The sequence below is a fragment of the Oncorhynchus gorbuscha genome, linkage group LG16 (genome assembly GCF_021184085.1).
Source record: "Oncorhynchus gorbuscha isolate QuinsamMale2020 ecotype Even-year linkage group LG16, OgorEven_v1.0, whole genome shotgun sequence".
Classification (NCBI taxonomy): domain Eukaryota; kingdom Metazoa; phylum Chordata; class Actinopteri; order Salmoniformes; family Salmonidae; genus Oncorhynchus; species Oncorhynchus gorbuscha.
The window spans coordinates 17,146,929-17,162,587 of record NC_060188.1 but is presented as its reverse complement, the minus strand read 5'-3'; the positions used below and the strand labels follow the sequence as shown (position 1 = coordinate 17,162,587).

The 15,659-nt window shown below is 43.8% G+C and overlaps 1 protein-coding gene across 2 annotated transcripts; it reads right to left on the bottom strand.

The window, feature by feature from the left end:
- Nucleotides 1-34: 34 nt before the first annotated feature.
- Nucleotides 35-13,893, bottom strand: LOC123999918 (phosphoinositide 3-kinase regulatory subunit 5-like). Of its 2 annotated transcripts, none has more exons than XM_046305950.1 (18): nucleotides 13,626-13,893; nucleotides 10,867-10,976; nucleotides 9,713-9,813; nucleotides 9,419-9,487; nucleotides 9,136-9,274; nucleotides 8,721-8,793; nucleotides 8,413-8,590; nucleotides 7,968-8,136; nucleotides 7,677-7,745; nucleotides 6,718-7,547; nucleotides 6,408-6,533; nucleotides 6,172-6,300; nucleotides 5,021-5,114; nucleotides 4,765-4,841; nucleotides 4,586-4,679; nucleotides 4,305-4,387; nucleotides 953-1,068; nucleotides 35-836 (listed from the first exon to the last, which is right to left on the bottom strand). In XM_046305950.1, the coding sequence occupies exons 1-18, from the start codon at nucleotides 13,652-13,654 to the stop codon at nucleotides 686-688; spliced, it is 2,637 nt and encodes an 878-aa protein (XP_046161906.1). In that variant the 5' UTR covers nucleotides 13,655-13,893; the 3' UTR covers nucleotides 35-685. The 2 variants fall into 2 exon arrangements, with proteins under 2 accessions (XP_046161906.1, XP_046161907.1); XM_046305951.1 differs by having other exon boundaries at nucleotides 953-1,065.
- Between the last annotated feature and the right edge of the window lie 1,766 nt (nucleotides 13,894-15,659).

Sequence of the window (15,659 nt, the reverse complement as noted above, 5' to 3'; positions counted from 1 at the left end):
AGCTGAAATAAATTCAACAGTGTGGAATCCTGTTAAATATGTTTTCTTTATTTCAATAAATATATGTATTTATTCATGTTATACACTTGTCAATGAGAACTGAGGAGTCCTCAGGGTCATTCATAGTTGAAAACTGAAATGTTGACATTATAGCATAGAGAACATTTCAATGAATGAATATTCAGGCATGATAAGAATGACAAAAAAATGTACAGTGCACTGCTAGCAATGCACATGGAAGCCCATGGGGACTGTACAATATCTTGAGTGAAACACATTTTCTCACAGCACCACAACAGTAAAATCCCCTTTGTCTAGTTTAGACATCCTCACACAAGTACAATGCATCACAAGGCATGCTCTCAAGGTTGTCAAAAAATAAAACAGGAGAAACGATCATGCAGACAAAATATTTTTGACTGAGTTGACTATTACAGTACACAGAACACCAGATGTGCAAAATAATACAACTTCCTCTGTAGCTCAGTTGGTAGAGCATGGCACTTGTAACACCAGGGTAGTGGGTTTGACTCCAGGGACCATACATAAAATGTATGTACACATGACTGTATGTTGCTTTGGATAAAAGCTTCATGCTAAATGGAAAACATTATTATCAGAACATCATGTGGGTGTTCATGTCTGAGTGGTTTAGGAGAGGAACGTTGTAGCCTAGTCCAGTGGTTTATGACGGTTGAGAGCCACAGAAGGAGGTGATGGGCAGGCAGAGCAGGGAGCAGAACGAGGGGTGCAGTGGCTGGACCTGACCAGGCCGGCTCCTGTGAGACCTCCAGTCAGAACCGCTGCCTGGTTTACAGCACAACGACACCTCACACCTACACACAACAGAATAATTATTGGGTCAGCAACATGTCATGTAAAATCATTCTGTAATATACTGTATATTGGCAGCATATGATCAGGCCTGTGGTTGGTTTAATTGATACTGTACCTGATGACGCTTTGGATGATCTTCTTCTCATCCTGGTCCAGACACACAGGGAAGGTGATCCCACTGCCACCACTCACCTGGACCTTGTCCACCTTCACCTCTGACCTGGAGATCTGCTGAGGGGAGAGGTCAAGGATGCAAGGGACACAAGTTAGTCAAGGTAAGCCACTACACATGACTGTTCATGACAATTTCCATGAGCTGTGCTGTTTGGACAATTCTCAGCAACAAACAAGTCATCACATTAAGATCCTATATCTGTAATTTCATGTAACTCTACAAATTGTGCCATGTGGTGGAGAGAAAAATCGCCAGTTTTAGATCTAATTTCCTGTAATTCTACACATTTCCCCATAGGATGGGGAAACATTTTTGTAATTTTCTTAAAGCGAATTTCCTGCATTTCTACACATCTTGCCATGAATTATGCCATGTTAATATGATATCTGAGTCAGAGTGACTAACAATATCAATGTGGCCAATGGGTAAAGTGTTGGATTTCGACAATGATTACTACAAGTTGCTGGCTAGACGATTGAGTGACTGTTAGTGACTGATAAACAGTACTAAGAGAAAACTCTCCGGACCGCGGACCGTCTCCGGAGGTTCCAGACTGTGAAACGTCGCCGTACGCTCTGGACTGGGACTTGTCGCCGAAAGCTCTGGGACCTGTCGCCGGGAGCTCTGAACTGGGACCTGTCGCCGGAAGCTCTGAACTGGGAACTGTCGCTGGAAGCTCTAAACTGGGAACTGTCGCCGGAAGCTCTGGACTGTGGATCCGCACTGGAGGCCTGATGCGTGGGACCGGTACAGGTGGCACCGGGCTGATGACACGCACCTCAGAGCGAGTGCGGGGAGGAGGCACAGGACGTACTGGATTGTGGAGGCGCACTGTCTAGGTCTAGAGCGTAGAGCTGGCACAACCTGTCCTGGCTGGTTGCTCACTTTAGCCTGGCAAGTGCGGGGCGCTGGCACAGGACGCACTGGGCTGTGAAGGCAGAGCCGGCGCAGGATATCCTGGTCCGAGGAGGCGTACTGGAGACCAGGAGTGCTGAGCCGGCACAACCTGTCCTGGCTGGATGCTCGGCAAGTGCAGAGAGCTGGGACTGAGCACACCGGGCTGTGGATAGGCACTGGAGACACAGTGCATATCACAGCATAACATGGTGTCTGAACGGTCACACGCTCCTTAAAGCGAGTGCGGGGGGAGTTGGCTCTGGTCTGAAACCTGGCTCCGGGGTTGCCTCTCATGCTTGCGTCTTGGTTGTGAACCCCGGAGTCGTCGTTGATCCGCCTTCGCTGCCTCCGTCTGCTTCCATGGCAGGGTCTTGTCCCCTGCCATAACCTCCTCCCAATGTCCATGATGTCCTCCACTCCCTTTTCTCAGGGGACAAGACCCTGCCATGGAAGCAGACGGAGGCAGCGAAGGAGGATCAACGACCATGCTGGCCATGCTGCTTGGTACTTTGATGGTTCGATCTTCTGTCACGTTCGTCCTAATGAATGGACCAAGGCGCAGCGTGCGTAGAGTTCCACATATTTTAATCAATCGAAACTCACCAAACAAAAACAAACAAGCACAAACGAAACATGATGTTCTGGGCTGCTCACAGGCAGCTACACAAACACAAGATCCCACAAACATAATGGGGGAAATGGCTACCTAAATATGATCCCCAATCAGAGACAACGATAATCAGCTGCCTCTGATTGGGAACCATATCAGGCCAACATAGAATTATAATTCCCCTAGATAACCCACCCTAGTCACTGTCATGCCCCAACCACCATAGAGAATAAACAGCCCTCTATGGTCAGGGCGTGACACTAAAACAGCCTGAAGGTGTGTTGGGTCATTGTCCTGTTGAAAAACAAATGATAGTGGGACTAAGCGCAAACCAGATGGGATGGTGTATCGCTGCAGAATGCTGTGGTAGCCATGCTGGTTAAGTGTGTCTTGGATTTTAAATAAATCATTGAAGGTGTCACCAGCAAAGCACCCCTTCCTCCTCCATGCTTCACGGTGGGAACCAAACATGCAGAAATGATCCGTTCACCTACTCTGCGTCTTACAAAGACATGGTGGTTGGAACCAAAAATCTCAAATTTGGATTCATCAGACCAAAGGACAGATTTCCATCAGTCTAATGTTCTTTGCTCGTGTTTCTTGGCCCAAAGCAAGTCTCTTCTTATTATTGGTGTCCTTTAGTAGTAGTGTCTTTGCAGTAATTTGACCACAAAGGCCTGATTCACACAGTCTCCTCTGAACAGTTTCAGAGAGACGTTTCTGGTACCTGAACTCTTTGAAGCATTTATCTGGGCTGCATTTTCTGAGGCTGGTAACTCTAATGAACTTATCCTCTGCAGCAGAGGTAACTCTGGGTCTTCCTTTCCTGTGGCGGTCCTCATGAGAGCCAGTTTCATCATAGCACTTGATGGTTTTTGCGACTGCACTTTAAGAAACGTTTAAAATTCTTGAAATGTTCCGCATTGACTGACCTTCATGTCTTAAAGTAATGATGGACTGTAGTTTCTTTTCGCTTGTTTGAGCTGTTCTTGCCATAATATGGACTTGGTATTTTACCATTATGAAATATATTTTGATTTGTTTAACACTTTTTTGGTTACTACATGATTTCATGTGTTATTTCATAGTTTTGATGTCTTCATTATTATTCTACAATGTAGAAAATAGTAAACACAAAGAAAAACCCTTGAATGAGTAGGTGTGTCCAAATGTTTGACTGGTACTGTATATATATATATATATATATATATATATATATATATATATATATATAGAAGATAGCCCTATTTGCTCCAGTTTCAACTGACCTGAGCCCAAGGACCGTGCCCCAGGACGACCTGACATGATGACTCCTTGCTGTCCCCAGTCCACCTGACTGTGCTGCTGCTCCAGTTTCAACTGTTCTGCCTTGTTATTATTCGACCATGCTGGTCATTTATGAACATTTGAACATCTTGGCCATGTTCTGTTATAATCTCCACCCGGTACAGCCAGAAGAGGACTGGCCACCCCACATAGCCTGGTTCCTCTCTAGGTTTCTTCCTAGGTTTTGGCCTTTCTAGGGAGTTTTTCCTAGCCACCGTGCTTCTACACCTGCATTGCTTACTGTTTGGGGTTTTAGGCTGGGTTTCTGTACAGCACTTTGAGATATCAGCTGATGTACGAAGGGCTATATAAATAAAATTTGATTAATTAATTGATTGATTGATTTGGTATATATATATATTGTTTTTGTGGGTTGGGGGCCCCCAGGCGGCCGCGGGGCCCTAAGCGGTTGCTTATGTCTCTTCTGCCCAGGTGTCAAGCAATGTGTCTCTATTTCACCTGATTGTAGTTTTTCTTGGATTTGGAGCTCTGTATCTTCAACACCTCTGTCATTGTCAAGTGAAGACTCTCCATTTTAGAATCTAGATACAAACACATTATCTTGAGTAGTTCATGTCATATTTTCTAACAACTGCACAGGAACTAACAAGATTAAAATAACATTTAATGGGAGTTATGTCAAGAGAAAAATAAGACTAAATATGTGTCAAATATTACATCTATTTTTGTATTCATCTTTCTCAATTCATCTTCTTCAAAGCTTGCGGTAAGCCACATACCTAGCTGCTGAGGTCTCTTGCAGGCTTTCCTCAAGTTTATTGAGGTGCAAACCATGTCTGTTTCTGTCCTTTGACTCCTCCCACTTACAAAAACCTAAAATAGTATGATGGAAGGGTTGGAAAACAACGTCTCTCAAGTAATTTTGTAATTGTGTTTTTGAAAAAGTGCTAAATAATACCTTGTTATAAACAATATATAGTGCTAATGGCAGGGCCTCACGATCTCCATCAATCCCAAACCTTTTGCTAGCTGCACCTGTAACACAGAGGCAGTCATGACAAGATATTACAGTAGAAGGGCAGACACACATATAGATTCTAGGATAAAACACAGGCATGTTTTGTTAAATAACCTTTGCGAGTGGTGTGTGTGTTTTTGTGCAAGTGCATGCATAAGTGTGCCTAGGCGTTCGTGTTCGAGGTGGGAAAACTCACCCATGGCCTTGACGGCTCGTGTCCCTGCTGTGTGTCCAAGCTCCAAGGAATGGATGAACACCTCTCTTCTCTTCTCTCCCCCAGCCAGGGTCAGCTATGTCACACATAATTGAAAGTACTTTGAATGGCATGCACTTGTTTGTGTGAAAGAACATCAGTCATGTGGACTCAATCATCCATTTACTGGTGTAGACAGATATGCCTGTATAGAATTTCCTTGTATCCTACAATCTGAATACAGTTCTGAATCTGAATACAGTTTTGAAATACAGTACCAGTCAAAAGTTTGGACACACCTACTCATTCAAGGGTTTTTCTTTATTTTTGCTATTTCATACATTGTAGAATAATAGTGAAGACATCAAAACTATGAAATAACACATATGGAATCATGTAGTAACCAAAATGTAATGGTCTGGGTGTAGCTGGTGCAGAGGAGTCAGGCGCAGGACAGCAGAGATGAGTAACACAAGTAACTTTACTCAAATATTCCAATAACATGTCGTAATATCGAGCCCACAATAACGGACCGAACATACTTAAAACAATCACGCACAAAACCGATGGTAACTCTGGGTCTTACTTTCCTGTGGTGGTTCTCATGAGAGCCAGTTTCATCATAGCACTTGATGGTTTTTGCGACTGCTCTTGAAGAAACTTTCAAAGTTCTTGAAATTTTCTGCAATGACTGACCTTCAGCTCTTGCCATAATATGGGCTTGGTATTTTAACAAATAGGGCTATCTTCTGTATACCACCCCTACCTTGTCACGACACAACTGATTGGCTCAAACACATTAAGGAAAGTAATTCCACAAATTAAGTTTTAAATAGGCACACCTGTTAATTGAAAAGTATTCCAGGTGACTACCTCATGAAGCTGATTGAGAGAATGCCAAGAGTGTGCAAGGCTGTCATTAAGGCAAAGGGTGGCTATTTTGAAGAATCTCAAATATAAAACATTTGTAGATTTGTTTAACACTTTTTTGATTACTACATGACTCCATGTGTGTTATTTCATAGTTTTGATGTCTTCATTATTATTCCACAATGTAGAAAATAGTAAAATTAAAGAAAAAACGTTGGATGAGTAGGTGTGTCCAAACGTTTGACTGGTACTGTATGTATTCGTTAAAGTAGGACCGGGCTCACCTCAGCCTGGTAGAGTTGTAACAGAACAGGCTGTGCTGCATTTCGACAGTAATACAGCACCAGGTCTGCCAGGAGGAGAACGCGCTCAGAGGAGCTGCTATCTGAGTCACAATCCACTTTAGAAGTTGTCTGGGAAATTACATTCATATAGAAATACAATCCCCAGTTAGGATTAATTAAAGGGCACATGATGGTCTGTTTGAAAAGGAACCCAGGTGAAGTTGTAATTGTGGTACCTGGCACAGGACATCAGAGGACAGGCTGAGGAGACTGAGCACGCTCTGTTTGTACCAGGGGTCAGTCATGCCTATCAACTGGGCGATGTCAGTGGTGCTGTCCTCAAGTATAACTGCATTTGACTTCTGGATGTGACAGCCAAGATAAGATAAGTTGTACAATGTTAGGGTTAGGAAGAGATTATAAGCTCTCATTGTCATATCTAATGGCACGTCATAATGTTTTAGTCTTCTGTACACAACTATGAAGTCAGCTGTAGATAATGCTCTTGTCCTCTTATGGAAGAATCAAGAAGCTGGGTATTCTCACCGTAGATGTTGGGCATTTCAGTAGACTCCCTAGGTGCCCCTCAGGCACTATGGACACTCCTCCTGGACCTCCCAGGTTCCCTCTCTTCACAGGGACAAAGTAGAACTGCAGCCTGTAGGCCCTGGTGAGGCGAGGACACCTGCTCTCCCTCTGCTGTAGGTCAGTGTAGGCCCTGGCCAGCCTCCCTGCCTCCCGGTCCCCCCCAAACACTACCACCCTGACCAGGGTGGACATCTCCACCCCATCCCCCTCCTCACAACTCAGAATGGGCCTCTTCCGGACACACACGTGGTGACTCTGGGGAAACGGTCCATCTGAGGTGGGGGCAGGCACCCCTGAACTGCGGGGCAGGCGGGGAAGGCGGACCTGTCTAGGCAATGACTTGGAGCGCTTGAACAGCGCCCCAGATGGGCCGTCTCTAATGACATCACCACGGGAGCCCATGCTCTGTGCGCGTCGGCAGAGGGAGGAGCTGCGTTGGGACTTGAAGAGCATGGAGAAACGCTGGCTGAGGTGGACTTTTGACTTTGGTCTCCTCCTGGTCTCTGGTTGACCGTCATCTGTCTCCAAGTCCTCGCTGAAGTCACTGTCCACCCCAGAAGACTCAGACAGGGTGGAGGGCACAGACAAGCTGGAGGACAGGGAGTAGCTGGAGAACATAGAGTCTTTGGAGCAGATGGACACAGTGGAGATCCGGTGGTCTGTGTATCGGTTCTTTATTGTTTCCTCCTCTGTTTCCTCATCTTCATCATCCTCCTCTCCCTTGTCTGTGGGAAGGTTAAAGACTGGGAGCTGGTCCAGCTCACTCTGAAGAAGGTCATTTAAAATGTCTGAACGAATACACAGAATTACATCATTAACAGCCCACAGACACAAAGGCTATACAGATTTTACAGTATGATGTTGAAATATACTGTCTTGAATATGGAGAAAGAAGCAATGGGAAAAAAGCTCATTACCGAAGTTGTCCTTATCCCAGGAGAACATGTGACATTTGGCTAAGGGCAGCGTCAGTGTATGGACATTTCCTAATAATAAGAGAAAGATCCAAGACTAATCAGATCAAGTATGATCAAGCATTGTATGTGACACTGTGAGTTTCTCAGAGTCATTACTCATTTGACTTCCTCATCTGTCTATCGCTAATCATCTCCAGTCCGTCCTGTTTGCCCAAAGTAGACCAGTTTATCTGTTCTAGGAACACCTCAGATGGTGAGATTATGATGAAGCATGTCGTAAAGTTCTCTCACCAGGGCTTGTATGGCAGTCTGGAGGGGGTATGCCAATGCTCTCCACCAGCCCCTTTAGGCTCTGCAATAGACTCTCTCTGGCTGCGTCTGGGTCCTGTGTAGAGGCTGCTGTCTCCAGGGCCTCTGTTACTGCAGTCACAAGCTGCTCCAGATCCTCTGCCCCTTTTGACTGTTTGACAAATACAGATATTGTATAACCTGTTTGCTAGCAGTATATGTATGATACAGATTATCTGCAGTAGTGTTGGTGCACCATGCATAATGCATATATGCATAAATCCAAAATGAACAACCAAAAATATGTTAAACTATGGAGCTAGAAAATGGTGAATGTAAAAATGTAATTTATGAGTACAGATAATCATATAGAAATGCCTATGTGACAGTAGGTGAAGTAACTGAACGGTGAACACATCATTTAGGAATCACATATAATAGGACATACCTGCAGTGCATGATGCAGTATCTGGAGGGGGTACTTGGTCCCCAGGGCAGCCTGGAAGGCATGTTTGATCAGGGTGATGGAGGTGTCCCTCTGGGAGTGACAGACACCACTCAGCTGCTCAGAGACAGACAGGAGCTCGGGAGGGACATCCTCACCTGGGCTCATTAACAATACTGTCCTAATACAGTCACACACACAAGTTATGATCACACACACACAACAAAGAGGAGAACAGTGGTTTGTGTTTAAATGTTTCAAGTTGAGGCGATGTTGAATGATTTAATCACGGATGGTCTGTGTTGCCTTACATAGTTTTGGAGTGATTGGTGGTGGTGGTGGTCAAGCCCTGTTCTTCTCTCAATAGTCTTTGAAATGAGATACCTGGTGGGAATACAGTATAAGTGATGGTTTTGTTTGTATTTTATTGTTTAAACCAGGGCTCTCCAACTCTGTTCCTGGAGAACCATCCTCCTGTAGGTTTTCGATCCAACCCCAGTTTTAACTAGCCTGATTCAGTTTATCAACCAGCTAATTGTTATAATCAGGTGTGCTAGATTAGGGTTGGAGCGAAAACCTACAGGAAGGTAGGGTTGGAGAGCCCTGGTTTAAACAATAGTGCCACCATGTGGAAGGAAATGGAACATGAATCAGGACAGTGACAAGTGACAGATGAGATGAGACCCATACCAACAGGAAGGCTGTATAGAGTCAAGGGTTCAATACCTGGTGCCCTGAGCTCCTGCTGGATGAGGGAGAGCAGGTGTCGGCTGGCGCTGCAGCAGGGCTCCGGCCAGGACAGGAAACAGTGAAACACCTCACAGGCATCCTGCAGCACCCCAGAGTCAGGGGAGAAGTGAGGGGTCTGAAACAGAGGAGAGATATTTACTGGATCATTGGAGAACTACGCTACATTGGACTGGTCTGAGACTGTCCACACTTGGGTTTCTGGTCATGGTTGGTGATGATGAGTTTCTGTGGTGTGGCGGTCTACTGTATCTGTGCTCACCTGCAGAAGAGTAGAAGAGAACAGGAGAGCCAGTGGGACCACCAGCTCATCCTGGGACTGCTCTAGAACCTACAGAATATAGAATTACATTACAGCTATATTACAGCTCCATTACAGCTCCATTACAGCTACGGTACATTACAGTTACATTACAGCTACATTACAGTTACATTACTGCTCCATTACAGTTACATCACAGCTACATTACAGCTACATTACAGCTACATTACTGCTACATTACAGCTACAGTAAATTACACAGATGTTGAACAGTTCATTACATGGAGAGCCATACCTCCCTAGTTTTCCTCAGAATCTGCTGCAGTAGGATGATGAAGTTTTGTGGATCTCGCTTCACTAGTTCCTCTAAACTCCAGCGGTTTATGCACAGGCCAGCTAAACACACAGACAAACACACGATGTAGGACAAATATACTTTCTTACTTCCCCTTTCAGTAGGAATGGTGGTCAAATCCAAACAATCATACTGTGTACATAAAATTGACACTGTGCTGTCCATATTTAATATGAGTTTATTTAAGTGGGTGTGGACAAATGTAAAGTACTTATATCGCATTACAAACTGGGTGGTTCCAGCCCTGAATGCTGATTGGCTGACAGCCGTGGTATATGAGATCGTATACCATGGGTATGACAAAACACTTATTTTTACTGTTCTAATTACTTTGTCTGCTGGGGCGGCAGCGTAGCCTAGTGGTTAGAGCGTTGGACTAGTAACCGAGAGGTTGCAAGTTCAAACCCCTGAGCTGACAAGGTACACATCTGTCGTTCTGCCCCTGAACAGGCAGTTAACCCACTGTTCCTTGGCCATCATTGAAAATAAGAATTTGTTCTTAACTGACTTGCCTAGTTAAATAAAGGAAAAATAATAAAATAATAATAGCAATAAGGCACCTTGGGGGTTTGTGGTATATGGCCAATATACCATGTATATTGTGGTATCCAGGCACTCTGCGATGTGTTGTACGTAAGAACAGCCCTTGGCCATATACCACACACCCTTGTGCTTGATTGTCACTCTGGAGTGTTACAGCCTGATGCTTCATATACCATTTGTCATTTAGGCCCTAGAAATTCCCTGGAAATTATCTCTATTTCCTATTTGACATGTGAGCTATGTCCTCACCCCCTCCTCCCCCATGTGTCACCTCTTTCATTTCCCCTTTGACTCATGGCGAAACTAGATGACCCAACATTTTAACACTGTTTCACAACAATGGGAGTATTTTTATGAATGAAAACACACATGATTGACTGCATAACCGATGTACCACATTCATTAACATTCAGATGCGAAAGTGGTGAAATTTCACACTGATTAATCATATCTGGATATAACATTTGGATTTTGAGATGATTGAACTTCCTACTTAAGAGATATGCTTTTCAAAGACCATTAGATCAGTAAATCTAAGTGCTGAGGCTTACCGTTCCAGGGCTGTGTGTTGGGAGAGCTGTGGCCCAGGCCATAAAGGCACCTGTCCAGGGCGTGGTGGATACGGTCCTCTGTACACGAGGTGTGCTCCATCTTAGATCTCCTGCAAAAACATCACAGGATTTTCATTATTTGAACAACATTGCCGTTTTTTTCCCTAATTACTTAATTACTTGCAACCACAAGTGTTTGATCTGTGGATGGCTAAAAGCTGTAATAAATAAATGGTGATGGAGAAGTCTATCAGAAAAGAACACTTCCATGTTTCAGCAGTGTGAACTCCCCTGGCTCTTTGTTAATCCACAGACTGATGATCAGATTGGGCATATATTAAATAAGAGCCTTAGGCCCAGAGTAAAGCTGCTGTGACCTCCCACACAGACCTGGGTCCCCATGGGGCCCTATATTTAACCTGGAGGGTCTCTTTCTTCATGTGTGCAGACAGGAAGATGTCATTGTGAAGTACAGCTGGGGTCCAAAGGCAGCCCTGCCACTGTTGCCGTGCAACAGGGACTGAGATGTCAATAGGAAACTGAGAGTCACCTGTGGCAGAACAAACAGGAAAAGAGCCTCCCTATTATGATTACTTGGAACGTGACTAAGGAAGCACTCCGAGGGTAAAGTTCATACCCTACATGAGATGAGGAGATATTTAGATGTAATGGCAGTTCAAGATCACTCTAAAACTTTATATCATTTCAGCCAGTAGTTTTGAATGTGATGCTCACAAGCCAAAACGAGTCCCTGTTTTTTGTGTACTATGTCATCCAAATGTGTACGGCATCATCTATTTTGTGTGATGTTAGGAATTGTGCAATTTGTATGATGCAGTATTATACAAATGTAGCAATTTGTGTGATATGTTACAAATCCAATTTGTGCAATATGTTACATATTTGTTGTGCTGAAGATCCCGGAAGTGTATCTTTAAGGCAGGAATGTGATGACATGGAATAATAAAATTACATTGCTCTACTCACTGAAACCTTTCCTGTGCACACGTACCATATTTACAGTTCTGTTGTGTGAACTTGATGGTAGCTTTTTACGTATGCTACATGACCAAAAGTATGTGGACACCTGCTCATCGAACATCTCATTCCAAAATTATGGGCATTAATATAGAGTTGGTCCCCCTATGCTGCTATAACAGCCTCCACTCTTCTGCGAAGGCTTTCCACTAGACGTTGGAACATTGCTGCGGGAACTTTCTTCAATTCAGCCACAAGAGCATTAATGAGGCCAGGCACTGATATTGGGCGATTAGGCCTGGCACGCAGCCAGAATTTCAATTCATCCCAAAGGTGTTTGATGGGGTTGAGGTCAGGGCTCTGTGCAGGCCAGTCAAGTTCTTCCACACCGATCTCGACAAACCATTTCTGTATGGACCTCACTTTGTGCATGGGGGAAATGTCATGCTGAAACAGGAAAGGGCCTTCCCCAAACTGTTGCCACAAGTTGGAAGCAAAGAATCATCTAGAATGTAATTATTTGCTGTAGTATTAAGATTTGCCTTCACTGGAACTAAGGGGCCTAGCCTGAACCAAGAAAAACAGCCCCAGACCATTATTCCTCCTCCACCAAACGTTACAGTTTGCACTGTGCATTAGGGCAGGTAGCGTTCTCCTGCCACCCGCCATGCCAGATTAGTCCGTTGGACTGCCAGAGGGTGAAGCATGATTCATAACGCCAGAGAACGCGTTTCCACTGCTCCAGAGTCCAATGGCAGTGAGCTTTACACCACTCCAGCCGACGCTTGGCATTACGCATGGTGATCTTAAGCTTGTTTACGGCTGCTCGGCCATGGAAACCCATTTCATGAAGCTCCCGACGAACACGTTGCTTCTAGAGGCAGTTTGGAACTCAGTAGTGAGTGTTTCAACAGAGGACAGACGATTTTTACATGCTACGGGCTTCGGCACTCAACGGTCCCATTCTATGAGATTGTGTGGCTTACCACTTAGCAGCTGGGCCGTTGTTGCTCCTAGATGTTTCCACTTCACAATAACAACACTTACAGTTGACCGGGGCAGCTCTAGCTGGGCAGAAATTTGACTAACCTACTTGTTGGAAAGGTGGCATCTTCTGACGGTGCCACATTGAAAGTCTCTGAGCTCTTCCGTAAGGTCCTTCTACTGACAATTTTCTACTTGACATTACTGTACTGGCTAGAATTCCAACCTCAGCAGAGGAAGCAGGTGCCACCCTGTGACACTGTTCCTGTGATCCATGGTGCCGGCCAGAGGACTCCCACATAACACAGGGACAACACCACTGTACTGGGAGCAATAATAACTACATAAGTACATGAAGCAACACCACAACGATCATTTTGTGACTTGGTTAAGACTGTTGTTGACAGAATGTGTGGATGATATGTTGAAAGAGGAACAGGAAACGAAGGCTTTAGCAACACTTTGCTTTTGCCGCAACGTTTTTTGGAAGTTTTAGACATTTCACACCTCTGCAAAATGGGCCCATTTTCTAAGAAATCTGAGCGACTGATCTTGGTTTGCACCAGAGGTGAGATCAGTGTTATTGTTGGGAACAGAGGGTAGCAACACTGCACACACACTCAACTACAGCTTAAACTCAAAACTCGAGTCTCAATTATTTTCCTTTCCCAAGTCTTGAGTCAAGACATACACCATCAAGTTCTTACACAATGTCTAAATTATTCTAGGAGAAAGGACCTGTTGACATTTCATCAAAGCAGTAGACCAGACACTGAGTGAAGATTGTTAAATCTTACCTGCAGCTGTCCTGAAGGGTATGTGTCATTCAGTAGTGCTTTATATCCCAGCGATTTTCTTCCATACAGCTGTGGCTCACCAGTGGAAGGGACACGAATACAGTGACCACATCCTTCAGTGTGTGTGCTGCCACAGCCCAACGAAAATAGATGATCCAAATGCAAAGTCAAGTGAGCATGTGTAGCTAAACAGGAACTGAATGAAAGCCATGTTGAGGAGGTAGTTGGCATTGTGGTGGTATGAGGGCAGGGCATTTCAAATTAATTTAGCTCATTTAACATATTGTCAAGAGATTGACAGCTTGTCAAAGTAATTAAGTAGGCCTACTTCTATCTAAGTATCGGACAGATTATAATATCTGAAACATGGCATAACATTAACAACTTCTGGTCAACTGAAACTGTAAAACATCTTTGAAGCCTTAAAGTTAGACCCAGCGACACGATATGAAGTAGATGCAGAAAATTAACAGTATAGTGGGTGTCCACAAGATTGCACAGACACAAAGTCAAAATGGTCTATCTCTTAAAAATTCATGAAAACAAACATTTGCTTTTTGGTCTTAATTTAAGGTTAGGGTAAGGTATAACAGCAGTGTGGTTAGGGTTAACGCAACGGTAAGGTTTAAAATACGATTGTATAGGACATGATATAGATGTCCCGTATAGGACATGTTTTAGCCGTATTTTTGTGGCTGTGGTAACTAGTGATGATCAGCAGTGTGTCAATTTCCGCAAAAACTAAGAGTGTTAAAGTGCGAGGCTCAATTGCTCTGCTGTTTTGGTGCCCTGGGCTAATAAACTATGAGCAGTGTGAAGTGAACCCATGCACATGCGCTGTGTGTGACTGTGTGAGAGTAAAGTCTTGCATCTCGCTCCTCTCAATATCTGGGTTTTAACTAGATGGTTTACCGCTTTGCCAGATTTGACTTCTCATGGCAGGCTAGGAGAATTTACGCAGAAGGTTAGGATAATTCACGTATCAGGTTAGGATAATTATGTTAAGGTTAGGAAAAGGGTAAGGTTAGCTAAAAAAATGTATTTGATCAAAGTTGTATTCCTTCTATCCATGACCACGTATCTGAAAAAAATTGCCACACAAATTACACTTTTTCAATATGGGAAATGTGTGGAACATTTAAAGGGATGTGACATTGGTTTGCTTTTGGCCCATTCTTTTCCATTTTCCCAATCAAGCGTTTACTGAGCTTCAGAGTAGCCAACAAACGCGGACACAGTCAGCAGTAATGTCTCAAGGATAGATTACTATGAATTCCTTTATCGTAACAGTACTTCCCGCCACAGCACGATGTCGCTGCTTGCGTATAATTTACTGAAGTTTGGCGGGACTTCTATCGTTACATTTCACCACGTATGCTACAGAAGTACTTCAATAATACGGTTAAGGCTGAGATGAAATCTGTTGTATTGGCACTTTTGTGAGATTCGATGAAAACTTGTTTTGGTATTATTATTTATCAGTTATACCTGCATCTGCTATCCTGTTGTGGCACAGGTGGTAATTTGAGAAGAACACTTGAAGTTGTCTAAAACTTGTCATTTTACCTTTATTTAATTAGGCAAGTCAGTAAAGAACAAATTCTTATTTTCAGTGACGGACTAGGAACAGTGGGTTAACTGCCTTGTTCAGGGGCCGAATGACAGATTTTTACCTGGTCAGATCGGGGGTTTGATCTTGCAAACTTCCGGTTACTAGTCCAACGATTTTTACCAGGCTACCTTTACTAGGCTACCTGCCGCCGCTGCAATTGGACCTGCCAGCTGTGTGATCTTTGAATAATTTAAATAATAAGAAACAAATTCCTAATATCATTGTTGTTTTAATAATATGATGTAATAAGCTGAATACAAACATATTTCAAATACATTTGAGTTGAGGTATATTTTATAATTTATTGTTACACACCAGTGGATGTCGTTGTTCTTTCTTTAAGCTCTGCGAACATCTCCGTATGACCTCAAGCTCTGCTGGATAACAGGGTCTCACTTCTCTGTTCAAACAGTGAGAGCGTC

Coding starts and splice junctions, on each gene's coding strand:
- LOC123999918 (XM_046305950.1), bottom strand. CDS start 13,654: ATGACACATACCCTTCAGGACAGCTGCAG. Junction 9,814..10,866: donor CAACACACAGCCCTGGAACG/GTAAGCCTCAGC, acceptor CTGTGTGTTTAG/CTGGCCTGTGCATAAACCGC. Junction 4,842..5,020: donor ACGAGCCGTCAAGGCCATGG/GTGAGTTTTCCC, acceptor TCTGTGTTACAG/GTGCAGCTAGCAAAAGGTTT.